Source organism: Stigmatopora nigra, chromosome 15 (assembly GCF_051989575.1).
Source record: "Stigmatopora nigra isolate UIUO_SnigA chromosome 15, RoL_Snig_1.1, whole genome shotgun sequence".
Taxonomy (NCBI): domain Eukaryota; kingdom Metazoa; phylum Chordata; class Actinopteri; order Syngnathiformes; family Syngnathidae; genus Stigmatopora; species Stigmatopora nigra.
Window position 1 is genome coordinate 7,318,236 of NC_135522.1, and position 27,754 is coordinate 7,345,989.

At 39.9% G+C, this 27,754-nt stretch overlaps 1 protein-coding gene across 4 annotated transcripts; it reads right to left on the reverse strand.

The window, feature by feature from the left end:
- Positions 1–1,712: 1,712 nt before the first annotated feature.
- On the reverse strand, positions 1,713–26,864 carry prr36b (proline rich 36b). 4 transcript variants are annotated; one of them, XM_077734027.1, is made up of 6 exons: positions 26,552–26,864; positions 15,002–15,677; positions 14,577–14,655; positions 10,503–10,723; positions 6,564–10,271; positions 1,713–3,807 (listed from the first exon to the last, which is right to left on the reverse strand). In XM_077734027.1, exons 2-6 carry the CDS (start codon positions 15,597–15,599, stop codon positions 2,870–2,872), a joined length of 5,544 nt encoding a protein of 1,847 aa, XP_077590153.1. In that variant the 5' UTR covers positions 15,600–15,677; positions 26,552–26,864; the 3' UTR covers positions 1,713–2,869. The 4 variants fall into 4 exon arrangements, with proteins under 4 accessions (XP_077590153.1, XP_077590155.1, XP_077590154.1 ...); XM_077734029.1 differs by lacking the exon at positions 26,552–26,864 and adding an exon at positions 25,663–25,751; XM_077734028.1 differs by lacking the exon at positions 26,552–26,864 and adding an exon at positions 20,627–20,839.
- Positions 26,865–27,754: the final 890 nt, after the last annotated feature.

Consider the following 27,754-nt stretch of genomic DNA (forward strand, 5'->3'; position numbering starts at 1 on the left):
TTTGATGCTGATCTCTTTTATTCTTCAACTTTCACTGCCAATGACAGTGATAAACTCAAGATCTGTAGCTAGGAGGACTTAATCTAGACTATTTTCTTATATTGTGCTTGCACTAAAACTCCATAGGCTGCTTTTTGTACCTGACTAGTTATTTATGTGACTACTTACTTATGTTGACTACTTATTTATCTATACTTCATGTCCAAAGCAGAAAGAGGCAAAAATCATAAATATCAAGAAGAGAACATTTTTATTTTAAAACAACAATTGCACAGAATATATTTGACATAATGAACATCAAAAGTAGGTATGCAATCAAAAGATTCACATTTAAGATTATTTTTAATTGAAATGAATTTCACATACCATATTTAAAAACAATAAAGCAGATAGTTTTTTTCTGAGGCATGCTAGACTTAATTATTTTAGATGACAAATACAACTTTAAACATGCATATAAGGTCAGTTGTGCTCAGTTTCTCATTGCTATATTTTGAATAAACAGCCTATATTTATATTAAAAATCCTATTTCATAAGGAATACTAGAAATAGGTTTAGAAAACTACAGAAAAGCTAATATTCTACACATGCTGCTTTCCAATGGCAATGTCAGATATATATAAAACTGTGAGCATACAAAATTATCTCCCATAGTTCTATATTTTAAAAAAATAATTTAGACATCTGTCATTGTTATTCTTTTCTCCATTTGCTACTACACAAATTATATTTAGTAGAAGGGATTTTGTAAAACACCCTTATACATTGGTGGCAAATGACAGTGATGTCCAATCCATTTGAACTGGAGGGATGGCAATGACTTAGTAGTGTTAACAGTTTGGGACAACTGGACTACTGAGTGTCTTGTCCAGCCTAAAGATGGCAGTGTTGCTCTTTGTATCTTTACACCACGTTGAGGTACATTTAAATAGTTAGTACATGCAGTGTCTATAAAAAAAAAGTCTATATATACACGCATGAAAAAAATGGTAGGTTTGTCTCCAATAATGTGACCAACTAAATTCAACAAAGGAAGAAGTAAATTTTAAAACAACAACAAAACAAACAAAAAATTAATGTGGTCACACACTAAGCATATGAAAATGTATTAACCAGTCAGACACAAACTTAAGTTAAATGCTGCCATACTATAGTGTAGTTTGTCTTCCTCTCATATATGGCCTTTGAGTATCATTGTCAGCAATAGATGATCAATTTAAACTAAGCAGGCTGCCATCCCTCATCGTCAAAATGAAGGGACATCTATTCAAGAAAAAACAATTCCAATTCACTTTTTCTAAATCATTCAATATGGCTTTTAAGGATAGGTGGTTAGTTATTATAATTTTACCAACAATAGAAAATTCTAGATATATAGATTCAGTCTGCACAAATAAAATCCATTGAATAAAGTAACATGTGTACAGCATATAAACCCTCTTTCCATATAGACTTTATAAGAATAAAGATTCCCCCATCCTCCCATCTCCACCAGCTGCCTCTCAAAATGGCGCATTGTCTCATCCCGAATATCCCCTTCTTTCCTCACCATGACATCAGCGGTAACCCTGGCAACTCCCTGAAAGCTGGCTGACCCAGGAAATGAGGCGACAGCTTTGGAATTTGAGAGGCATGACATGACAACAACTGCACCCCTGACACCCCCACCCAGTCTACTAGCACCCTCCTCCCATGACAGGACAAGGAGGGCCTTCTTTGGCTCTCCCACACCCCCTTCAGTCCTCCATGACTGATGCTTCTATTGGGTCCATGAAATCCTGGTTGTCTGATGAAGTCACAGTGACATTTTATAACTAGATGCAGTTGAATGTGCTCAAAGCCTTTTGAGACTGAAAATAATCCCATTTGATAAACACAATGGTCTGGATCATTGCACTCATTTTAGTTTTTTATGCTTCACTAAGACGGTTTGGTAGCCCACTAACAAATTCATTAAGAAACAGAACTGACACTTACCTGCACAGACACCATACTCGCATGATAATTAAATTAAAACCTGCTATTTGTCAGAGTTTAAGTACCACACACACACAATTACAACATTAAAGGTCCACGGTCAAAATTTAAGATCCAATCAGCAAAAAAAGGTCAGGAAAATTATATATTTTAAAAATTACTTGCAGAAAGAGTTTAGCAGGGAATCATGGTCTAATACTTTCCAACTAGGCATAATATGTGTCTGGAAAAGAGCAATCGATGACAGAGTAGTTATGGGGTGCTAAATGGAAATCTTTGTAGTCATACGACATATGACATGACTGTATCCAATTCCACAAAATTTTGATTACAATGAGTACAGCTAGGCATAAAAATAACAATTTGATTACTGAAATATTTACACTGAACTGAGTTTGCCTCCAATAGTTTGGAGTATGTGTGCTTAGGTAACTGGCTGTTATTAAACTGAGGGCTCCGGACATGTTGTGACACTTTTCTCAGTTCTTTTGGGAGGGTGGACTCACCTTCTGTAGCCATTGGAAATGAATGGAGTTATTGAATGTTAAATGTATCTGGAAGTTTTGGTCAAATTTTGAAGTGTATTACATTCTCTTTTGAAAAAAAATGGAAGATAACTGTGCACCCTGATTATGTGAATGTTTTCAAAGTGTACTGTGTGATGTCATCGAGCTTTATTGGCTATCATTAATTTAATTGATACATATTAACTAATTGGCAGTTCATTTGAATTATAAGAATTTGTTCATAGTTGGCGTCAGGCCTCCAATTAAAAACAGATTAGATATAGTACTAGTAACAAGCAGCGATAAGACAGTCCTCAAGCCTATTTAAACTACTGATAAATATATCCCAAATGACTTCAATTCTTTGCCTTTTTTAACTGACTGATTAATGTTGGGTCTCAACTTCCACTACAGTCCAATCTCCAGGTGAGGAAGCCCCCTGCCCATCTGGGGAATAGCTGCTGACGGAGGTGACTGTAGCAGCAGGACTGAACTGTCCCAGCACATTGGGCCACTTGCTACTATCCAGGGGATTCAAGGTTCCACTAGTCCCCACAGGGAGGAACAGTAGAGGGGGGCATTCTCCATTTCCAGACAACATCAGCGTCTGGTTGATAAGCTGTTGAACAATGTCCACGTTTTGGTTCCACTCTGTTTCATGACAAGGCAATGAACACATCTCCCGGTGGAGGTCTTGCATCATCCTCCTGCTTTGCATATTTCTATTGTGCTCGACTCCGGCGTCGTCATCTTCATCGCTAGTTTCCATGGCTTCGTAGATGGTGCACAAGCCAGAAGATGGAGAGAGCATAAGGCCGGTTGGGCTCCTCCTCAGCTGCTGCTGTTGTTGAATGTGTTTCTGCTGAACGCGGTACTGCTGTTCAAGCTCCAGCTGCCACTGCAGAACCTGCCTTCGTTGTCGATGCTCTTGCTGTTGTTGATGCAACTGTAGCTGGAGAAGTTCCCTTCGCTGCTTCTCTAACTGTTTCTGCTGCTCGAGCCGGAGTCGCTCCTCTTCCAACCACTGCCTCTTCTGCCTCTCCTGTTCTTGGCGGTGCTGCATTCCCTGAAGTTTTTCTTGGTGCTCCACCAGCCTCCCCAATTGCTCCCCATGTGACGCACACAGATCATTCCTCTCGGTTAACGGTTGTTCAATTTGGCCAAAGTGATCTGCAACACTTGGGTCGATGGGCCTCCGGTTGCCTGGAACCAGTGCCAGATAGTGAATATTGGCTATGGGAACTGTAGTAGAATGGTTCTGGTTCTGGTTGTCTTCCAGGGAGCAGGTTTGTAGCCAATCATCTGCTTCGTTCTTCTTGTCTCCTGTGAGACATTCAAGATCACTTTGTGCATCCGTTAGATGCATGCAGAAACTGAACAGGTGGCACAACGACAGGGGGAAGGAGGAAGTGCTTTCTGGGAGAAATCTGACAGGGTGCTGGATCATGCAACTCAAAAAGTTCATAAAAATAATTTGCTTTGCAAACAACTCAGTAAAATAGTCTACATATTTTCTTTCTGTTACAAGTATGGCTTGAACTTGTATGAACTAAGAAATAGTGTTAGTTATTTATAGTTTTTCTTCTTCTATACACTAAATACGTACAAAAGTATGGAGGATTGTAGCAACCAAGACTGTAGACAGGAGAAATGTCACCATATCAAGGCACTAGTGATAAACTCATTTAAATTCACGACAGAAAGCCAAATTTAGGACATCTATCATCATCAACGGCCCTGAAAGAATTCCAAGTTGCAGGGCATTTGGATGTTTGATGTGACTTTACACCGGGAATGGCTGCATCAACATGATAATGTGGCAGCCAATAGCAATGCTGTTATTGTAGTTGTCTCAGTGTCATGCAGAAAAGCAACCACTTCCTGCACAGACAAAACAATACAGTACATATAATAGGATAGAAAGACAAACTACAGAAATATGAAGTGGAGATATTGGAAAATTACATTAACAATTGGTTTTGTATTTATTTAAAACTTAACAGGCTGTCACAATTTTCCTAAAATGCACTAATCTAAAACATATTAGTTTAATTTTATTGACTTCAGTGTATTTGTAGTGGTAAACAATTAGATTTGTAAGGATTATTTGGAAGTAAGGCAACGATGTGGTATGTGCATGCTGTTTTGAAAAAAAGTGTCAGGATAGGAGTGGGCAAGTCACAGAAACAGACATGAGGAGTTCAACATTCGGAGGCATCCACGTGGCTTGTGCAGGAGGGAAAAAAAAATCCAGATTTTTCTGTTTGCGTATCTAACACAGCAAAAGAACATTCAGATCTGATAGTTTTGGCTGTGGAAAACACCCTGAGGGACTTTGGATTTTACTTGGATGTTTATAGTTTACTAAAGATCTGTTCTTTTTTTTTTCAGTGTACAATCACTTTCCTTTTTTGCTTTTCATTATTTTTTGTCCATCGACTATGGCCACTTAATCGATTAGACCTTAGGATCTTCCAAAAGTGGCGGAGGGATGTTTATTTTTGCGAATTTATTAAATCTAGTATCACATTAATTCATTCATTCATCTTTCATACTGCTTATCCACACAAGGATTGCGAGGGTGCTGGGGCCTATGCCACCCAACCACAGGGAGCCGGTGGGGGACACCCGGAGTTGGTTGCCAGCCAAATAAAGGGCACAATGATACGGAAAAAAATACTCCATTGACACCACCACTGAGTGGGAATCAAAGCCAGACTGCCCGCACTAAAATCAGGTGGACAAACCACTGCACCATCGGGTGGCCAATGTCACGTTGGTGCAAAAATATAAAGTTATATGAGCATGCTGGAAGTTACCAAGACAACCTCTGGGTTCTTCAGTTTGACAAAATTCCATTTTGCATCACTTCCTGTTTACTGGTATTTCCCATGGGGACGAACAGGCAGTGCCATGGGAAAATGCATGTGTTGACAAACATTTACACAGTGACTGAAACACAGGGGTAGTAATTTGCTGGAAGACAACGAGGAAAAAATAAGAAACAGGAACAATGCCTTGCAATGACGTTTTAATGGAATTTTGAAAGACAGCCTAGCGTGAACCATTAATTTATGAATACGTATATCTAGAGCAGAAGTCCTTGAACGTTATCAGGTTGTACACAGCCTTTTTTGCTAGTTAAACATGCAATATATTGTTGAAAGAGTTAACCAAACGTCCACTATATGTGTGAAAGCTGCGATAGAGAAGAAGAGTTTTCATGGTCTAATCACAAAGAATAGACTCATTAGTCTCTTCAGTAAAATATCAGATGTGGTAATTGCAACTTTGTAGTTCAACAATTTAAAACCAAAGCCAGAAAAACAGCTGCATGTTATACACCATAGCAATCTATGCAAAAAAAAAACAGAACCTGACACGTTAAAAAACTTTACCTTGACCAACGACAATCTAAGACTCCCAAATCTACCTTGCTTGACACATTTGTAAGGGCAGGTTAGAATTTTTACCAAGCCTTTAAACGGGAAAATATTGCAACAAAAACAAACTTATTAAAAGAGCAAGTAGTTTCCACTACGGTGCTGCTGGACGTTCAGTGTACATACACAAAATAGGGAAGCTGGGATTGACAAAAACAAAAAAATAAAAAAAATAATAAAACCAAATACAAAATAACATTGACATTTGATTGGTAAAAACAGTAGGATAAATACAGTCCACTTGGTTCCATTTGTTTTTGTTGTTTTTTCCTTATTTTAGAAGTTCAGTCACATTGGACCAATCAGTCAATACCCTTCACCGAATACGCAATGTGACTTTAAAAGAACATTCTACTAGAAAATGGTCTTTATTATTGTACATTGGATAAATTTAAGCCGTAGACTCAAAACCATGGCCATAACAGTATGAAGAAGGAGTCTTCATTTAAAAATCGCTACAGTAAACATTTTCATCTCCTTGGATCATTTCTTTTTAATAATTTTCTACAATCTTGCTCTCCTTTTCGTTTCCTAAGCAAACTAACCCGACTGGAGAGAAGACTAACACTAGGAAAGGGCGGGGGTTGCAGGGAAAAGGTGCATTCCAGGGGTACTTATGAGGATCTTATACGTTACCTTCCAGATAATCAGTCTTATCACATATGGTAGAGTAGTAGGACGGCTGGCTGTCTTCGGTATTTGCAGATTCCAGAGGCCCAAGGTGGTGACTAGCCTCCAATGGATCCACCTCCTCTTGATGCTGATCTGTAATCTCATCCCCAATCATGTAGTGGTGGTCATCTAAACTGTGCTGTTTATCTTCTGGGAAACTCAATGGCATCAGGTCCACAGGCTGACCCACTAAGTCTGCAGCAGCAGCAGGTGGCAGGGTAAGTTCCTTAATGAGTGATGGGTCCTTAGCCTCCTCAGACAGATGCTCTTCATTTTCCAAGGAGAAGATTCCTGGGCTCTTCCCACAACTCTCAGCCATTGAGTGAGCATTAGAGTTGGATGTAGTGCAGTCAAAGCCATATGATGCCACAGACTTGCCCGACTGAGGAGTGGTCCCACCACCGTCCTCTTCACCCTCCCCAGCAGGCATTTCTCCTGCCTCCTCATTTTCCTCAAGAGCAGCCAAATTGCATTTCAGAGTAGGGCTATCAATTCCAGTACATTCATCCATCGCTGGTGCATCGGGGTCATTGATCTGCATCTCGCCCTCAGTGTCACTAGCCTCGTCTACAGAAGTGGTAGGAGAAGATGGGGCAGATGCTGGAGCTGTTGGAGGTCCCGTTCCCAGGACTTCATCAGCTGGGAGTGTCTCCGCTTCTTCCTCCTCTCCATCGCCTTTCTCCAAGTGAATACCTAGATCTTGCTCCATGTCAGTTTGGACTAAAGCAGGGACCGGTGTATGCTGTTTGTCAGAGCGGGATTCCACACCTGAGCTACTGTCATAGTCGCGTAGTTCTTCTGGTGTACTAGTTTCGCTGCCACTGCGGGCGGCCATAGCTGCAGCACTCGAAGCGTTAGACTGGGACATGCCCACAGTTGCGGGTGTGAGCATCTTCTGACTATCTTCAGGGACAGAAGTGTCCATCTCATAGAATGACTGCTGCTGATTGGAGTCGTGCCCTGCCAGAGGAGCGAAGAAAGGGGGACTGCAATCCAAACCAGTCTGCGCAGGGGACTGTGTGGGACTCTCAGACTCTCCGGCACCGTGATCGGAGAAAGGGCTGGGGGAGGAAACAGAAGGCATTGAGGCTGACTGAGGTTGAGCCCATGTATCAGAAAATGGGTTTGTCTGACCCCAGGACGTGGTGGGAGGGACACAAAGTGGCGGGTCTACGCGATTGAGGTTGTCTAAATGTACCTCCTCGTTAAAGTCATCGTCTTCTGCATTCTCACAGCTTTCTGTTACTCCCTCACTGTGCATTTCTACATCTTCATCATCTTCATACTCATCTCGTTCTTGCTGCTCAAACAACTTATGGTGCTCCTCTGCTCTCTCTGAACTTAAATCCATTTCATCCACACGTTCATCTTCCTCATCATCTTCTTCATTGGCTAGGGTTTCCACATTAGGAGAGCCCATAAAGTTGCCATCACCTTCAGAGCCACGCAGGCTCGAGTCAATCAGGGCATCTGAACTTTGAGTCCCTTCTAATATTGCGGTGTGTTGGGCACTGCTCATGTCAGAAATACCCTGCTGTCTGCTGCTGGTGCAGCTGCTAACATCCTCAGAGTCCATTCCTGAAAGCAGATCATCACAATGCCAGCCGCTTGAGCTACCAAAAGCTGTGGGCCTAATTTGGAACTCCTCAGATGGCTGAGATGTACTCATATCAGTCATCATGGAGGACAGCTGATGGCCCAATCTTCTCTGGTCCTCGTCTTCATCCTCATCGTCATCTTCATCTTCATTTATTTCTTCATCAGCCTTTTCCACTGCCACTTCTTTCTCATGCGGTGAAAGCATATCCTGGGAAGCAAAATCTTGTGTTGTTGAGATGCCAAACAATTGAGGCTGTGCCATCATATTGAAGGTTTCTCTGGAAGGAGCAACAGAAGTCATCAGATCCTCTTTGTCATCTTCTTCAGAGTCCTCTTCACTTCCTCTTGTCTCACATTCTTCAGGCTCTTCATTATCCTCCTCTGTTGGGAAATTTACCATGCTGTGAGATGCGTGGGGATCAATGTCACATTTTCCAAATGTCTGATTGCTGTTCCAGGAATTCTGGGGTTCTCTGACAGGAGAAATATGGCCTGGTGGAGAACAGGGAGGAGACATGACTGTGGTACCGAGTGAGGGAACTGAGTCACTTGCCGAATGTTCATATTTGAAAAGGTCATTTTGGGCTGCCAATTCATAATTGTAGGCTGGTTCATGACTTAATCCAACTCCTAGGTGTGGCTCCTCTGTGTATTGAGCGAATGTTTCATCAGCGACCTCGGAAGACATTTTGTCCACATGGCTCAGATTTCGTTCTTCTACGGCCTCTGGTGTCAAATCCCGCTGTGGCGGTGTTTCAAATAGGGATTGATGATTTGGTTCTTGTATGGATTCCGATGTAAGATCTCGTAGTGCTTCTGGCGTTGGTTCTTGAAAAGTTTCTGGTGTCAGGTCTTGTAGCGCTTCTGGACTTGAATCTTCTACAGGTTCAGGTGTGAGCTCCCTTAGGGGTTCAGGACTTGAATCATGTATGGGTTCTGGTGAAAACTCTTGTAAGGGTTCTGGACTTGAATCTTTTGTGGGTTCTGGTGTGAGTTCTCGTAGCAATTCTGGACTCGAATCTTTTGTGGGTTTCGGTGTAAGTTCTCGCAGTGGTTCTGGACTTGATTGTATGGGTTCCGGTGTAAGTTCTCGCAGTGGTTCTGGACTTGATTGTATGGGTTCCGGTGTAAGTTCTCGCAGTGGTTCTGGACTTGATTGTATGGGTTCTGGGGAAATAGCTCGTGGGGACGGTGATGTGATTTCACACTTACGTTCTGGTGTTGGTTCTCGGAGAAACTCTGGTGTAGGTTCTCGAAATGATTCGGGAGTTGGTTGTCGTAAAGGCTCTGGTGTTTGTTCTCTTGCAGGCTCTGGTGTGGAGTCTCGTATAAACCCGGGTGTAATTTCTGTGATATATTTTGGTGAGGGTTGTCGTACGGGCTCTGGTGTTGGTTCTCTCATTGGCTCTGGTGTTGGTCCTCTCATTGGCTCGGGTGTTGGTTCTTTAATGGGCTCTGGTGTAATTTCTCGTATAGGTTGAGGTGGGAGTTCAATCCTTGGTTCTGATTTGGTTTCTTGTTGAATTTCTGCTGCTTGTTCGTTTACGGCTACTGTTGACGATACAGGAGTGGATTTTGAAATTATTCCTTCATTTGGGATGGCTGACGGAGTCATTTGTTCGACTGTTTCTCCCCGAGATTCCAAAGTCACTTCTGTTGAAGGTTGAGGCTCATCTGATCCTACAATGGTTGCTGCTGCACTAGCAATTGCTGCAGCAGCAGCTACAGCAACAGCAATTTCCTTTCCAGTTTCAGCAGCTGCTTCTGCTTTGGGTCCACGTTTCACAGGCGTTGGTGTGCTGCTGCCAACAGTTTTCTTAGTGCTTGCAGTCTTGGTTGCCACAGTTTTAGAAGCAGATGTTTTAGAAGGAGTGGACTTATTTTCTTGTGTTTTGGAACGGGTTGGTGTCTTTGTGTCTGCAACTTTACCTACAGATAATTTTTTGGCGACACTGTCTGATTTTGAAGCTGGTTTAGGTGTATCGGATTTTGATGATTTTACTGTTGAAGATGGTCGGCTTAGGGGGGAATCTGCAGGCTTTTTGGATGCTGAAGTGGCAGATTTGGTAACATCTGGGTGAAACAAAAGTAGCATTTAAAAAAAAACCACAACACAATTAGTAGCAACACTCAAAAAAAAGTGTTGACTGACCAAACAAACAAGCTAATTTAAATTATTTTGTAACTAGTAAACATCCAATCCATGTGAACTGGGAGGGTAGCAGCAGGTAAATATTTTGCTTAAATAGCTGCCACCCTCCCAGTTCAATGATTGCATACTGTATCTTTGGGTATGCAAAGTACCTTTCTTTGCAGGTGTTGTGTTCCTTGAAGTCTGTGATGCTGGGGCTCTGACACCAGAGGGAGTAGATGACACTGATTTGGATGCAGCATTGTTGGCAGTGGTAGAAGAGGTTTTCGGTGTTGTTGATTTAAGTGGAGCTACTGGGCTCCTGGTTGAGATGGTTGAAGTTGGTCGCGTTGAACCTGTGGTGGGACGGGATGCTGCTGTGCCAGTTGTGGGTCTAAGATAAAGGAGACAAAAGTTAAATGGTTATGTGAGCAGCAAAAAGCTTAGGAAATCATTTTAGACTGGACAAGCTCCTAAATGTCATCCAGGACTCATAAATGAATCTTTGAGCCTGTGTCAGAAGGTGTTATAACAAGAAATATAAAAGAATTGAATTAAAATAACAATGTAAACATAAAAAAAGCTGTAATGCCAAAACAAGCAATGCAAGTACTAATACCGTCTCCCTTCTAAGTGGAAAACAGACTATTCTTAATTGGGTTGATTAGATTAGTGTTGATTTAGTGTTGACCGGAAACCGACCTTACCCTACACATATGTGACATCAGCCTAAATCCTTTTATAAGTAGTTTACAGAACATCATCTCAACTCCAAAACAACTCTCTCTGACTTAAAGAAGTAAACAAGCTACCTTCTCCCCTTGCTTTCTGGATAGTGTCCTTATCCCTGACAAAACATGAGGTAGTGTGCATCAATCAGCCTGTGTGTGTCATCTCTGAGTAAAATAAACCTCCATCCAGTCGCCATGACAAACATTGGTGTGCTGTCTTCAGGGTACGTGCTAGAGTAACAGCTAGTTTCTAAATAAAGAATTGAGTTGGCAGTTGCAGTAAGAGAACAGTGGGGAAAGCGGAAAGGGCTGGGGCCATGTTAAATTTTTAATAGTGAAAGGATAAAAAAAAATCTCTGGTTCCCCTCACACCCAATCATGAGCATGAGCACGTACTATACACAGGCCACAATCTGGAAAACGTGATGTAACATTATTTTTGTAAAAATTAAAGAAAATCTCAAGTTTTTTCCCCAACAGGGATCGAAAGTAACAAATCCAAATGTAGTATTGTAATTACTGTAAATGAGCAATTTTTGTGTAATGTTTTAAATCAGTGGTTTTACTTTTACTTACTAAAATTTGTAAGAATTATTCATTTGAAATTGTAAAAGTGTTGGTACATTACCAAATGGATATGACTGTTTATTACAACCAGCTATGAGAGTGTGTATAGCATAACTATAAAAAATAACTAAGTAATTTGAACTTTTCAAATTGTACTTCAACATTTTAACCCCCAATACTCAAAATGAATGATCATTCTTGCACCGGTTTTATGAAAGCAGAATCTTAATTATAAATTGAGATGCAGGGAAAGATGCAATCATGCGAATGAGGGCACAGTGGAGATTTTATTGTTAAATGATCCTCCAAAGAGATCATGACTGTTGTTTTCCCTCAGCTTCCATTTCTCTGCAGGCATCCTAACAAGACAATAGTAGCTACTGGTTAAACTCGGTCACACTACCGCTACAATAGTAAATATTGCAAGAGTAGGGTCATAGTAATCGGTTTTGGAAGACAAAGCAAAAAACAAAAGTAGCGTTTGAGGGGGAAATGGAGGGCACAAATAAGCCCATATGGAACGAATCCCACAAAAGTAGCACAAACAGTTGGCAAAAACAGCTTACACACAAGGTTGAACAATATAACGGAATGATTCAACAAGATGGCATTTAATTTTTGTTCATGCTGTGTGTTGTCCTCTTGTTGGCCCAACAACACTTAGTAAATCGCAAAGCTAAACTAATCCGTTTCAGAGCTATTAGGCCTGAGACCATCTCACTAAAGTGTACAGTTAGTTCAAAGAGGTCTTCAAACTCTTATGAAAAATATTAATCTCACTTTTTTTTACATGCAGAACATGCAAACTCCACACGGGAGGGTCATACAATATTTCTTGTACGTTTGACAAAATTCTTCTGATTGCAAAAATCCAGCCTGTAGAAAATAACAGGTAAACATTTGACGGTGTGTATATGTAGAATACACAAATGTCTATATTTTTTAGCCAAAAGAAAGTCTACCAAAGTCCTCTCATGTATTATGTATATATCTAAAGAGTATCCACTGCACTATATCATATGACTTATATTTGACCTACATACTAAGATAAAAACATCTTATTGGTCATGAGTGTGAATACTCATAAATACGTTTTACATTCACACTAACAAAGACACCACCAGTGTTTCATTGACTTCAGTCCCACTTGCCATTTACCCCACTGGTTACCACTATAGCCATTTGCTAATAAGGGCTGTGGTTACACCGCTATAAAATCACAGCAATGAAAGACTGCATTGCAAAGTCATTGGCCACACCCATGCAAGGCCAAAAGATTTACGGTCGCTGCAACAGTGTCTGGGGCAAGAAACCTGATGACCGCACACATTTACTGTCAGACCATTACATCAGCAGCAATTTGTTAGATCACAAGGAGGGCTGAATTGAATCCGTTACAATAATTTACTTTCCCAGAGGGACCATCAATGAGGAAAAGACCATGACTAATGAGTGCATGGACAGCTGAGTGGACTCCAAGAAAATAAAAGCAGAATTGGGATCTTTCCTGATGGGCAAAATTTGGAATGTTAAATTTAGGCAAACGCATTTTTATTTTGCAACGACTACCGTATTAAAAAGTGTTTTCTGAGCCATACATAGCTTTTATCTCCTTGATAAGCCATGCATGTACCTTCTCTCCTCTATTGTAATTTTTGTTTTGCATCACTGTGCAGCACCTGGGGGCAATGGAGGCATGTGTGCAAAAAAATGAGCATAAGCTCGGTAAAGACATGCTGTTCCAACTATGATGAAATTAGCCTTTAAGTTTAATACCAGGAAAAAGAACAAGAATATTGGAGCTATGTGTGTGGTCTACATGCACCAAATAGTCAGACTTCAACAAAAATAGCAGAAAGAAAGTGCAAAAACTCTATCTTAAGTCTTTTCTCTCCCCCCTTATTTGTGCATTTGTCATTCAACTATAGTTTTCTTTGCAATTCAAGCGAGCATCAGTGTTACGCAAGGGAAAAGCGAAAGGACAAGTGTGTAAGTGAGTGTCTACAAAAGGCAGGAGATGTCTTGCGAAGCAATTAATTCGGCTGTCAAGCGCTCGCAAGCTTTGGTAATAGCAGACTTGAATTAAGGATTTGAGCAATGTAGGAAAAGGGCAAAATTTAATTAGATGAGAAATGTATGTCCTTGTCAGAGTACATCACATGCAGAAATACTGACACACGCACATTTAGTGCCTGCCCCAAAGGGCGAATGGTTCTCAGATTAGTATAGTTTTTCTGCTGTATCTTTAACTCTTTCAGCGCTAGGGACGATCAACCTTTCTGGGAAATTACAATATTTTCTAATGTCTAATTCATTTTTTCTTTCTGTTTTGTTTTTCTTGCGATCCATTTTTTGAATCACTGTCAACCTCAGTTTATTATTTGCTATTTTGACCAAGCCATTACAGAACGATTAGAAAAATTCAAATAAATTTAATTCAATTCGAAAAGGATATATGCAGTTTAATTTTAACTATATTATTATTATATTATATGACAATCAATTTGTTTTATTTAAGATAATTCCAGGGACTTGGAATTTTTTTAAAATATCAAATGACAAAGTGCTTGGGGTATGTTTATCTGACTTAACAATGTCCCTAAACACACATGTAAAATACTTATGTGAAACCCTTTAAGGATTGTTGGCCTACTTAGCCACACCCTGCCTCTATATGGGGTATGGTTTTCCTTTATTCTTAAAGGCTGTGTTCCTTTATCAGAAAAAAAGACATATGTGGGAACCATTATGGCTTGCTTTGGAATAAGAATCTTCTGCTTTTATGGAAATATTGACAAAATTGGCTGATGCAATATTGGCAATGATATGACATACAATTACATACTCTAAACTGGGAGGACTGGATGCAAATTCTGAAGTTTCAGTCAAGGGATAAAAAAAAAATCATTGAGTTAACAGTTCCCTATAAAGGGATTACTTTAAATTTACCTGCTCTTAGAAATAGGGGTCTTATCAGTCTTCAGTGCTGTTGTGGGCCTTGTTGAAGTTGCAGTGGCAGGTTTAGTAGCTGTTGTAGAGGGGAGTAGAAAGGAGTAGAAGAAAGAATATGAACACATGGTAAATTGAGGAATGTGAAGAACAATGTATGGTACAGTAAGCGATATAGGTCAGACAAATTTCTTTCATAATGTATGTCATTAAGATCTAGGGCAAATTCAACAGTCACTCTTGCATGTCTAATTTGTGTACTGAATACAACTAATGTGTGTGAATATATGATATTTTTCCAATTAGATCCATCTAGTGAAAAATATGTTTAAAAAATATGCAGGTTGTTTCTCATCATATGTACTATATTTCAGATCTGTTTCACAAATTGTAAACATGGCTATATTTGTGACTGTTTTGCTAACCTGGTGGCTTTTTAGCAGCAGTTGTTGTGCTGGTTTTAACACCATTAACTGTTGTTGATGTTGCCTTTTTTGTTACCGTGGATCCCACTGTGGATTTTGCACCAATAGTTGCAGGTGATGCAGCTTTTCTTTCAATTAATTTCGGAGTGTTTTTAGAAGCAGCTGTTGGTTTTTTGGGAGCTGCTGGACTTGGAGTGCCCTTTTTATCCAGAGTAGACGTGGTCTTCTTAGTCAATCCATTGGTTTGGGGCTTAGATAAACCATTGGACAGGCGGCTTGAGGCTGTGTTGGGTCGTGGACCAATCGTGGTCTTTGACATGTTGGTAGCGATGGGTTTTGTTTTCAGGATCGTCTTGTTCATGGTCTTAGTTTTAGAGTCTCCTGAGGTTTTGTCACTGGTCTTTGCTGATGGAGATTTCTTGACCTTTTCTGGTTGGGATGCCGACATATTTTCAGGCTGCTGTTTCACATTCTCATCCACTGCATTGGGTGCCTGGTCGGGACCCTGCACAGTACCTGGTGATAACTCAGTCACTGGATTGGATTCTAAAGTTTCCATTGGCTCCAGTGTTGTTGTGATAACCCCATCTGGTTTCATCTCCCCTTGTAGAGAAGGCGTCTGTCCAGTTCACTTAGTTGTAATTGGATTGCCAAAGATCTGAGCACGGATCTTGGTCTGAAGAGACAAAGTGTTGATAAAAAAGAAGTTATTTGTCATCCAGAATAAAATAAACAATAGGGTTAATGTCATCGGTAGATTCAGTACACAAAGCTTGATTTTTTTTTTTCTGAACCAAAAAAATACAAACAACACATAAATTAGGGCAACAAGTGACATAGCAGTAATAGACAAACGTAATAACCTTTGAATTAGTTATTTCAGTTTATCATCAGTAGAAGACTTAAAGGGTTTAATCACCAAACAAATATTTGTTTGCTATGAATGCTAATAAGTTGTATGTTTGCGTCTCAGAAATGCAAACAGGTAAAAACACTCAAATATTTTTCCCCATTCCATAACAAATTTAACAACCAGACTTGGAACATATGACAAGAGTTTGGTAGTTTTAACCGGCCCGCTCAAAGTGATACTTCAGAAGACAAAACTGCTTACTTGGTTATTGTCCCTTTTGTCTTGACGCTTAATAATGTCAGCCCGACTTATGCAAGTTTTTTTTGTACTGTTCTAGTTCACTTAAAATGAGGTCAATAAGCTTTAGCACACACAAAGGCTTCCTATAATAAGAGTGGGTAATTTTGAGCCCGATTCACACTTTTTTCTACCCAATAATACCTTTGCACACAGTAAGATAATGTAGAATATGCCTTAGATAGGTGTAAGTGGGTCAATAGCATTATGCTGATGACAGACTCACAAACAGATGTCTGAGAAGTTTACATGAACAACTGAGGACAAGAGACAGGATGTGAGGCATATGTGGCCAGTTAAAGGGCAACCATCAGTGATAAGGGCTGTCATATGTTGTCAACCTCAATATTATGTCTCATTCTGTTAGCTACTCTCTATTATGGAATGGATGTAAAGAAAATGGTAGACATGATCTAGTAGGACTGGCAGGGAACGTTTACAAACAGAATGAGGACCAAGCTTTTGGTCGTTAGGCAACCTTTAAGGCAAAAAGCACAGGCCAACTCAAAGGCGGATGTTTGGCCTTGTGGAGCATGGGAACAAAGAGGAAGGCGGGTGGGAAAGAGGAACAGAAAGGAAAAAAACAAAACGTGAAGAAATGAGCTCACTACAGGGTGGTATTTGCTAGTCTGACTCTAAAATCCAGGCAGGTTTCGTCATCCTAGTTTCCACTGTCCTAAACCTTTGTGGCAAAAAGTCACTGTCCTATTTCAGGAAAACGACGTATCATCATCCTAGTGCTTCAAATGTGTGTTTTGTTTTCCCTCTGCTCCTTCTGTCCTCATTTAGTTCTCATATACACATGTTCTCAACTGTGTCTCAATGTGAAAGATCTCATTTACAACGTCTCACAGCACCATAACCCATTTTATTTCTTTAAATTTTGCACATATGTCCATAACAGCTGAGCGAGGCCAGAGGGAGTGAGGCTAGTAAAAAAAAAGGAAAGGGGGAAAAAAGAATTCCTACATGCAAAGTCATTCCCACTGCAAGTCAAACAGGCAGTCACCAATAACAACCAGAAAAGTTGAGCAGATGACAATGAGTAGCTGTGAGAAACATTACTAGTGCCCAGCCCTTCAGTCACAGAAGGACTTTAAATGCCAGTGAAGTGATAGATTTTAGCAGGAGGCTAATAAATGAATTGGTGGGAGGAAATAAAAGATAAATTAAAAAAAATGACACACCCTGTCTTGCCAAGATCACTGAAACCTTAGTTGGGGAAAATAATCTAAGCACCAGATGCTGATTCACAACTGAAACAGGATAACCAAAAATGTACCGAGTACTGAAAGTTCATACTCTTCTGTATAATGACAGGTCACAAACTGTACTGGAAGAATATCCTTTTGACAGTTGGGGCTTTTTGTGTCACAATTTATTTCCTAGAAATGGAAAAAGGAAGATAATGTGGTTGCAAAAATGAATTAATTTATCCAATGCTTACCATCAATCAATTAACTAACTAATTTGAGTAACATGAAATGGTGAAAATGCCTCAGAATGTCAGGCAATGTTAACTCTTCCCTTATTTCTAGTCAAACAATAAACATCTTTTTATGATTGGAAGTCAAAAAGTCATCTGGACACATAGACGTGCCATCATGTGGGTTTTCTCATCCCTTAATACCATTACTGTCTTGAGTAGTGGAAAATTACAGATGCAATGGAAACACATGAATAAATTAATAAAACAGCATTTCACCAATTCAAACAATATTTAGGGATAGTACTTTGCAACCCTATCCAATGCTTTTGGGATAAAATAACAATAATCAAAACAAAATGTACTTCTACATTTTTTTAAATCCTTAAGTAAAAACTACATCACAATTAACAAAATATTGATACTTTAGCACTCAATACTGTATCCGGATACATATACACATTTAAGAATCTATAATTTTATATTTTTGACAACCCTATTATCAGTGTCTAGTTATTTAAGCCTCTAATTCTCAAAGCCTCCCACATTAAATTTCTCAGAAGCCATTCAGTTATTGTCATCAAGCAAACCCACACAAATACTTGAAACCACAGAAAAATCTGGATCGAGCTATCATACAACCTAATTTACTTTAACTGGCTGCCGCTTATACATCGAGGAATAACGGGGAGTGCAATATAAACATATCTTCTAATAGTTTGCACTTCTACTGGTAATAAAGTCATTGCAATACACAGCAAAAACCTGGAAATAGCCCCATAATTGGAAGTAAATCATTGAAAGATTTAGTGTCGTCACCAGCGGCCTTATGTTACTATGCCTCAACATAAGCTAACAATAGGAAAGACAGTTCTGCAAGGTGATATCATCCCTTCCTAATACCCGCACTGGGCCATAAACAAAGCGAGTGTGTACAGTGCTTGTGTAAACGCTGTCAATAACTGGAAGACATCCAGCTCTGCATGGGGATCTAAGCTTTTCTGGATGTCTAGACACAAACACACTCTTTTTGAATAATCAGGTCATCAGCATATTTAAACATAAAGGAATTTCCTTCCCTCTATTTGCATAAACAAGTCTGACTTTTGGAACAACAAAAAAATGTACAATGAATGCATATTTTGGTAGGGAAGTGCAATTTTACTGAAGAGTAAACAAAGAGAAAAATAAAGGATGTATTCTGTTAGTGAGGGTTATATCAAAATTTTATCTTAAGCTACAGTGTGTATTTGCATGTGAATTAAACCGCTGTGTTGGAAAGAAGAGAGCCAATTCATCGTGAAAAAAAGGGTTAAATTAAAGTGCAACTTTTCGTTGGCTCAAGTTTAGCCAAGCGGCCATCCGTGGGCAAGTATGAATTGTGTGACCAGAAATTCAACCATCCTTTCACAGTACACAACTGTGTACACACAAACACATTCTGTGGACCTTCTTCTATCCCCGGGGCCTACTCTAAATAGTAATCAAAGAGAAGGATTGTGGGGGAAGGACGGGATTGTGGCAGTGGAGGAGGGAAGGCGGCAGAAAACATGTAGAAGAAAGTATGGTTTTGTCACATTTTTTCGGTCATGTAGGTCACACTTGGATAGCAAATGTTAATATTATTTTCTATGTATTTCAAAATTTGTTGTTCACATATCTGGACACCAGGTCTTTATGGAGTTAAGCTATTTTTTTTTCAAATTACCAAATCTTGTCACTTGCTCGACAGGGATAAATTATCCTTTTAATATCCACTGTTTAAGCTTGATTGAATCATCTGAAATGAAATGATGACCCAATGAAAAGGGGTACATCAATGACAGCTGGCGAAAAGCAAGGATTGATGTTTTTAAAAGACGTGGTTAATGAGCGCTTGGTGGCTTCTGACCCTGTAATTGATGTGCTTTTTATCTCAGCAAGCAGCAAATACACAATTCTTAGTTCCAGTGAAAATGTTTGATCTCTGACCCGTTCATAAAGCTTTCTGTCTCCCATGACACCAGAAAGGTTGCCTTTTGTAAAGTAATGCAGTAGCAAATGTTTGCCCAAGAACATTTCCATCTATGTTTTGTAATCCATTTACATTTTTTTTTAAATTGCAATGAATTGACATTTTTATAACACTTCAAACTGAAGCAGAACATCACTGTGTAATTTATTGTGCACTTGTTTAGAGCAAAAACGTAAATGGGCTAAAAGCCTGATTCAAGTGGGGACCAATGGTCATTGTTTGTGAGTATGGGAGGAGTCTAGGGGGTGTGTACAATCCTCTTTGCAAAGAAAGTCATTCTCTTTGGGGGAGTAACAAAGTCGAATTGAGCCCCTTGTAGAGAGGGTGTGAATGTCAGAATCAAGACGCCACATCATGGCATGGGGCCGAGGATTGCCTATTCAATCACTAACAGTAGTCTCAGTCATCTATCCATTCCACTTACACCAAATTAAACATGTTAGATTTTAAAAGCACCATCATTAGGATATGCACAATAATCTCTCTTTAAAAGTAGACAAAAAATAAGAATATAAATTTCAATGGGGCTTGGGCAATTAATATATTTTATGAATAAATCTGATGTTATCAAAATAAGTAATTTGAGCTTTTGTTTTTGATGGTTGAACTTGTTTTGAGGTTTCTATGTCTTTTGTTCTTATTGTCTTCTTCAAAAAGAGTACCTTGGAGAAAGAAATCTGAAGAAAAAAAACATAATTATGGAGAAATAATTCATGTATTATATTTCTAGGCCATAAAAGCCAGCCCTATTTGTGAAATCATTGTACAAAAATGTAGAACATTAAATTACATTACAGAGCTGCCCCATCAACAGAACACTTATCAGCACAGGAACATTCTCCAACAACCCACAATTTGAGGTCAGGAAACCGCCTCTGCCCATCACACAAATTCCAAATAAAGCTTGTAGCTTTGCATAGTCAGTAAGAAGACTGAGCTAGCAGAAAGCTCAGAGACTGAATATTTTGTTTTTAACTAGGTATCAATACATTTAAAAATGAAACACATTTGAAACAGAAGAGGAAACACACTTACCAATTGTCTCTCCTAATTGTCACTATTCGATTGTACACTAGAAGTGTTTGCATCAATCAGCCTCCAGGAATCCAACAGTCTGAGATAGAGCTGAGACAATCAATGAGCTCAAAAGACTTGCCGTAACTAAGAAAAGTTGTCTTGTATCCCCTTGTTTACTCCAAAAGTTTGAAAGAAAGCAACAGATTGCGTGACAGTCACCTTGTTCACAGATACAGTACAAGTGATTAGATGGGCTGGTACTAATCCTCAGGACTCATTGGACTTTCACTCTAAGATTTTTAAACGCCCTCGAATCTTTTAAATCGGGTGAGATGTTGGGTGGTGACAATCCAAATATAAAAATGTCAAACAAAAGTATAAAAAACAACAACAATTGGTCATTTATACTCCACTTTAAAATCAGTTATTCCCCTGTTGCTATTGGACCGACATAGATGTGACCACGCCCCTGGGCAGATTAAATGTGAGGGAGAGCATGTTAACCCTGGACAAAGAGAGATCGTTTTCTTGTACAGTTCCCCTCAAATATCCTCAAACAACGCAATGCAGTGATATACATGCGCAAGAAGTACAGAGTGATGACCAGGAAATGGCAGACGTAGGGATGGATACGACAGACAACTGTGAACTCGGTGTTGCCCGGAAATTATACAATCCTCCCGGGGTGAAAAAGTTCTGGTTCAATCAGCTGCTAAACAAAGACGGTAGACACAGTTCCCCACTGACCAGTGACTAACAAGGCCACTGATAGTGCTTGGCTGGTCCCCACCTACAAAGACTTTTAGTGACAGTTTAGAGCTCCACTGTGTGTGTATTGATCCCAAAAGACAATAAGGGGAGTCTGGCCAACAGCTTCATGGAGGAAGTGCATTAGTGGGCAGGTGTTCCTAAGATGCTTTTAACCTTAATGGCAGGGGGTCTTTTTAAATCCACAAAATGCATAGAGGCGATACAGCAACAGGGAAAACGAAGGCTAATTTGTAACTTGAAGAGCTGGTGGATCATCTCCATAATGGGCTGTCTGCCCACAAACAGGCTCCTCTTTGGGGGTAAATGAGATCAGCTGAAGCCACGACCAGCTGGTGGCTTGGATCGGTGACACAAGATAAGGCAAATACACACACACACACATAGTGCAAGACGTGAAACCAAAGCATCTGGACATGGTGTCAGAAATACACCCAAGACGCTTCCAGACTCTGGATTTTGCACAGGACATCGACACAGACTGGGCAAGCATAAGTGGAACAACTGTGTCCATAAGAGGATTATGAATTGTTTGAAATGGAACAAGGCTCGTTCCAGATGGAATCTGATCCTTTGCACCAAGACAAACAATGTGAATAGTTGACCAGATGAACAAAGCAAATAACTACAACTATCAATGAACAAACCAACAATAAACCACACTAGGATATTTAGCATATGGATGGCTAAAATTTCAAATGCTGCTACAGAATAGATAAAGAGGTCAAAAGCCTCTGACAAAGCCTAACTATAAAGATTACACAATAGTTGCTGGACCAGACCAGGAAACGTGCAGTGACACCAGTGTAAAGGATGACATCAATATGTACAAGATACAGGATGTGTAGACTATCACTTGACAAACTTCCTGCAACACTGGTGGAAATAGTTTTTTTGAACAGTGTAATTATAGCACCCAAGTGCAACAGAAAAGGGATTGTTAATCATATCATCCACCCACTAAAGGCATTCAGAAAGTCCGAACACAGCAAATTTTTGCAGCTGCTAGCAGATAAAGCCTTTGTGCCAACTGCCATCCGTCACAAACGTGACAACAGCAACAAAGACTAAAACTGCAAAGACAATCTCATGTTCATCTTGGAGCAGTTGTGTCAAACTCACTTAAGGTTCGCAGGCTAAAATGCCAAATAGATCTCTTGTGGGTCTGACCAGTTTATTTTTGTCCCAAAAGGTTAACTTACTTGTGACTTCAGGGGTGAAAAAACGAATATGACTGTTGAGAAGAAATTGAGAAAAGTGCAATAGTGCATGAGCTATATCACAGAAGTCATGAAATTCTAGTTTTACAGCACCCCTATCAAAATATATATATTTTTAAAGTATTTAATTCCGATATAGTACTCAGTAAAGTAGGCTAAAAAAACAAGCATTTGTTGTTGTTACCATTGGTTTAGACAGAGCTCAATAATAAAAATGAATGTTGCTAAAAGGTGCAGGGATCACAAGTTCTGGATTAAAAAAAGACTGATGGCCAGACACATAGGCTTGCCCTTGTCACAATTGGGATTTAGAGAACTGTGGGGGGGATTTCATTGTGAGTCACACATTCACCCAACACCAGTCCTTAGGCTAAGGGTGAGCTGACTCACAAGTCTATTAATGCAACAATCATCTCCCCACATGGCTTGAGAGGCCAGCTGGGAGCAAAATGGGTCATTAAATTCTAAATAGCCCAAAGACACAAGCTTCCATATAAAAATAACAATATGGCAGTTTGTTCTTGTTAACCATGTATTTCAATTAGTTTTGATCCACATGTCATTGGTAAGTATTTATTTGAGTTGTTTTTAATAGTAGAAGATACATTTGATTTAAACACTGATAATTGAATATTTTTGTTGTTATTGTTTTGTTTTATAAAGGGAATCTAGCAACCAGTAAGTCAACAGAGTATTCAATGCAAGAGAGTTTATATGAAACGTTGTACAAAGTACAATTATAAAAAATTTAGACTATTCAATCAACCTACGATACGTGTTTTTGGGATGTGGGAGGAAATCGCGGTACCCGGTGAAACTCCACGAAAGAGCATGCAAATTCCTCACAGTTAGGTCCGACCTGGGATCTAACCCTTGACCACAAAACTGTGAAGGTTTAATAGGATTATCTCATCTTATTTTCTGAACCGCTTTATCCTCACTAGGGTCACGGGGGTTGCTGGAGCCTATCCCAGTTTACTTCGGGCCAGAGGCGGGGGACACCCTGAATTGGTGGCAAGCCAATCGCAGGGTACAAGGAGACAAACAACCATTCACACCCCCAATCATATCTAGGGGCAATCTTGAGCGTCCAATCAGCCTGCCATGCATGTCTTAGGAATGTGGGAGGAAATTGGAATGCCCGGAGAAAACCCAGGCAGGCCCAGTGAGAACATGCAAACTCCACACAGGTGGATCGACCTGGATTTGAACCCCCACTGAGAGGCCAACGTGCTAACCACTCATTCGCCGGGCCATCTAATAGGATTATATATGAACAAAATAACCTCATTGCCTACAGCAAGAGTTTCACTTTTTCATTCATTTGTTTGAGGTACTAAGTCAGATTATGCATCAACGATTTAACAGATTTGCATGAAACCTTGTGGAAAGCTATATAGCCCTACAAAAGGAAAATCCCATTCTATTTTTAGTACTGATGACTTCCTGATCAACATTTATAGGTAAATTTGAAGCATTTCTTTCATGCATCTGCATACATTGTACAATCCAGGAATCTGCAGGAGATGGGTCATGTTTTACTGTATTTGATGAGTGCACCCTTCTGAGTGTCATTGAGGGTGTTTTTTCTACCTACCATGGGCTGCAGCTATATTACAGTTCTTCCCAACTGTGTGCACATCTGCTAATGACAACAGAAAGACTAGTGATGTTAATATTGTGACACAAAATGTGATGTATGCTTAAGTGGTCGTCAGGTATATAAGGGGTTAAGATTTGTCTTTTAAACACTCAAAAATAGTCACTTCTCCTTTAAAGAGTTAACAGTAATATATTTGATTTCATTTACAACAGATGTGGAAAGCAAGGCCCCTCCATAATTTAAGAACCAACATACATAACCTAATATAAATAGTGTGTGTTTTAATGGCTGCTTAACTGAATTTCATGTGATTGCATTAGCTTGTGGCCTACAAGCCTGTCCTCCATTTCCTAGCCACGCCACCAGCTTCGTGAGTCAGCCATCCTCTCATTTGTGCATCATGGGGGCGGACAAGCTGATGTCTTTGACCGTCTTACATTTCACAGTAATGGAGTATTTCCAAGCTCTTTGTGGGCGAACCTTGAAAGTGCTTTTATTAGTTGAGCTCAGATGCCTTTTACTTTGAATGACGCCAATACCTCAATGTCATCAACAACACCCATCCACGCCCACTATGGCCACAAAATTGCCTGTATAACCTTTGAGGGAAAAGGATGGCAACATGGGATGAGCAGTCATATTTTCTGGTGTTTGCGGGTTGGAAATATTCTTGGTAGCCCTAAGCAATGTGCCCATTTTAGGAATTCAAGTTGTTGGGGATTTTTTTTGTACGATTGTGGATGATTGGGGCAAAAAACTAATAAAATGTAGGTTTTTTTTGGGTGTTTTTTTTTTGCCAAAAATCCAAATGACATCTCTGAAGTATATAGCAGTTAGATTATTATAGACAGGGAATTATACTTTGTATCATTGCCTGTTCAATTCATTTAAACTGGGAAGAATGGCTGTGAATAATTATTTTTCAGTGCCATTGGGGGTGCTAGACTTCCAATCCATGCTTCCTCTACATTTTTTCATTGTCTCCTTTAAAAAGTAGGGAGGCAAATCACACTCTAAATCAATTTTTTTGTGAAAAAATTTGAATTTTATGCAACATGGCCCAGTTCAAGCTCTTGCTGGGGATATTGGCAGCCATGTCTTTTTTCCCATTGTTCTAGTGGGGGTGCAATGTGTCTTGTTGCGCTCAGTCACAAGAGAGTGTGCAAAAGAGCTGCTCTCATCCCCTACAGCCATAACTCCTAGAGCACAATAGCTGATCACTTTCGGGGGGTGACATTAATCAGCCATGATAACATGCCAGTTTGAGGCTGAGGCACAGCCTTCTTGGCTATTTTCCAGATTTAAACAAGTCTCTCATAGGTCAGAGTGAATTATTCATCGACTATGCTTCGATGGCACTTGAATACAAAAAGTTGTTGTTTTTTTTCATACAATCAAGGCACACCAATATGACAATGCATTTTCTTCCTTAAAACGAGACAAGAACATTTCTGAGCACTCACCCGGCAGTCCAGAACAATGGGCATCCACAGCATACGATGGAGAAGGGGGAAGTGGGGGTGAATGGGGGGAGAGCTGATAAACAATTGTGGAATGTAAGAGGACATTATCTTACAAAAGACAGATCATTTTATAAAACTGGAATGCATGTCTCATTCAGCTTAGTTTTTCCATTTATGCTCTCTCAGCTACCACACTGTCTGCCACCGCCCCATCAACCAGTGTCCCCCCCATTCTGAATGGAAAATCTCCCACTATGTGAATGATTATATATACTAGACACCAATTCACGATTCACCAAAAATATTGATAACCCAAGTATGGTATGTAAAAATAATACTTGACAATTGAATTGAAAGGGTGTTCAACCTTTAAAGGGAACGCATTAAATGTATTGGCTGCCATTGACAGTGCTAGACGTTCTATCCATTGGGACTGGGAGGGGCAAATGAACATACATATGTTCATTCGCCCCTCCCCTCAATTTTCAGCACCATTGACAGCGATAGACGTTCAAACCATTTGGACTGGGAGGGGCAAATGTTCATTTGCCCCTCCCAGTCCCAGTCCAAATGGATTGAACGTCCATCCACGTCAATGGTGCTGAAAAAATGAGCACCCTACAAAAAAAACTGCAAATACAGGTTTCAGACATACCAAAACCAGTACCCAAATCACAACCAATCCATCAGAATCTTTTGCTTTTTTAAAGACAGGTTTTGCTGGTATAAAAATCGGCATATGCTGGATTTTTTTGCAGCAGCCTGTCTGCACGCCCATTTCTTTATGAGCCTATGATTTTTGGAAAAATGGTAATTTTGCCTATGAAGGATGAATCAAATCGGAAAGAATAATCGGATTGATGGAGTGTTAGCTGAAAAACGCGCTTACCAGTCAGTGTAGCGTTGAGCTAGCAAAATCCTCTCCAGCAACGCCCAATGCTAGCCGGCTCGCCCCGACTGGATTCTCACGCCGGGTAATAAAAAAAAAGCACGAGAAAGTGAAGATGAGATGCTGACGGCTCAAACGGGGGAATCGTAAAGCCTGGGACAAAGACTTCAAGTCGATCCGATGGAACTTCTCGGTCTCGAGCGCCGCTTTTACACAAGTGATGCTTGTTCGCTGGGTGGAAGAAAGACACAGAGTGACGCTTCATTAAGCGCACACACACAGACGCGCACACCCTCTCGCAACCGGTGAAACGATGGATGGACGTGCGAAGGGGTGGGTGCATTCACGTGCCATTGAGTGTAGGAAAATTCAGTTTTTGCCAACGTTGATGATGGACGTCCAATCCATTTTGGTGGGGAGGGATGGTTGTGATTATTCCTTGCAAGTTCTTTCAGTACAAAATCGATTGGATGTCTATCATGATCATTCACTGGCAGCCTTTCAAGTTCGAATTGATTAAAAGGCTATTACTGTCAATGGCAGTGAATGAGTTACTATTTGTGGTCATTAAAAAAACAGATCATTATTCATTAATTTCTTATTCTGCTTATCCTCACAAGGGTCGTGGGGTGCTGGAGACTATTACAGCCTTCTTTGAGCTGAGGTAGTAGTAGTGGGCAGTCACCCCAGAATTTGTTGCCAGGCAATTATAGGGCACACTTCTTTTTTAGATTATTATTATTATCATTATTATTATTGTTATTATTGTTTTACAATTTATTTTCCTTTTATAGATGCAGATTTTTAGCCCACAATAACAATGTAAAATTAATTCATTTCCATATCACTTACCATGGGGGTGCTGTAGCCTATCCCAAGTAACCACGGGCACCAGCTGGACAAACCATTCATGCCTACCATGCATGTTTTATTATATGTATCAAGTCTATGACAAGCTGACATGGTTTTAGTGTGAACCTTTCAGAAAGTATACCAGAGAAGAGTAACAAGGTGTCAAATTGATTCCACAAAGGCCCAAGTGGGTGCATGTTTTCCTTCCAACAGAAACAGTACAAACAGTTTGACCAATGAGGTTTCTGCAGAAATAAGGAGCACCTGCCTGCAATTCTCTAATTACAGTTAAAAAAAAGAACAAATTGGTGCCAAGGTGTTATTTTCATTGGTTGCTAGGAAAACCTGCAC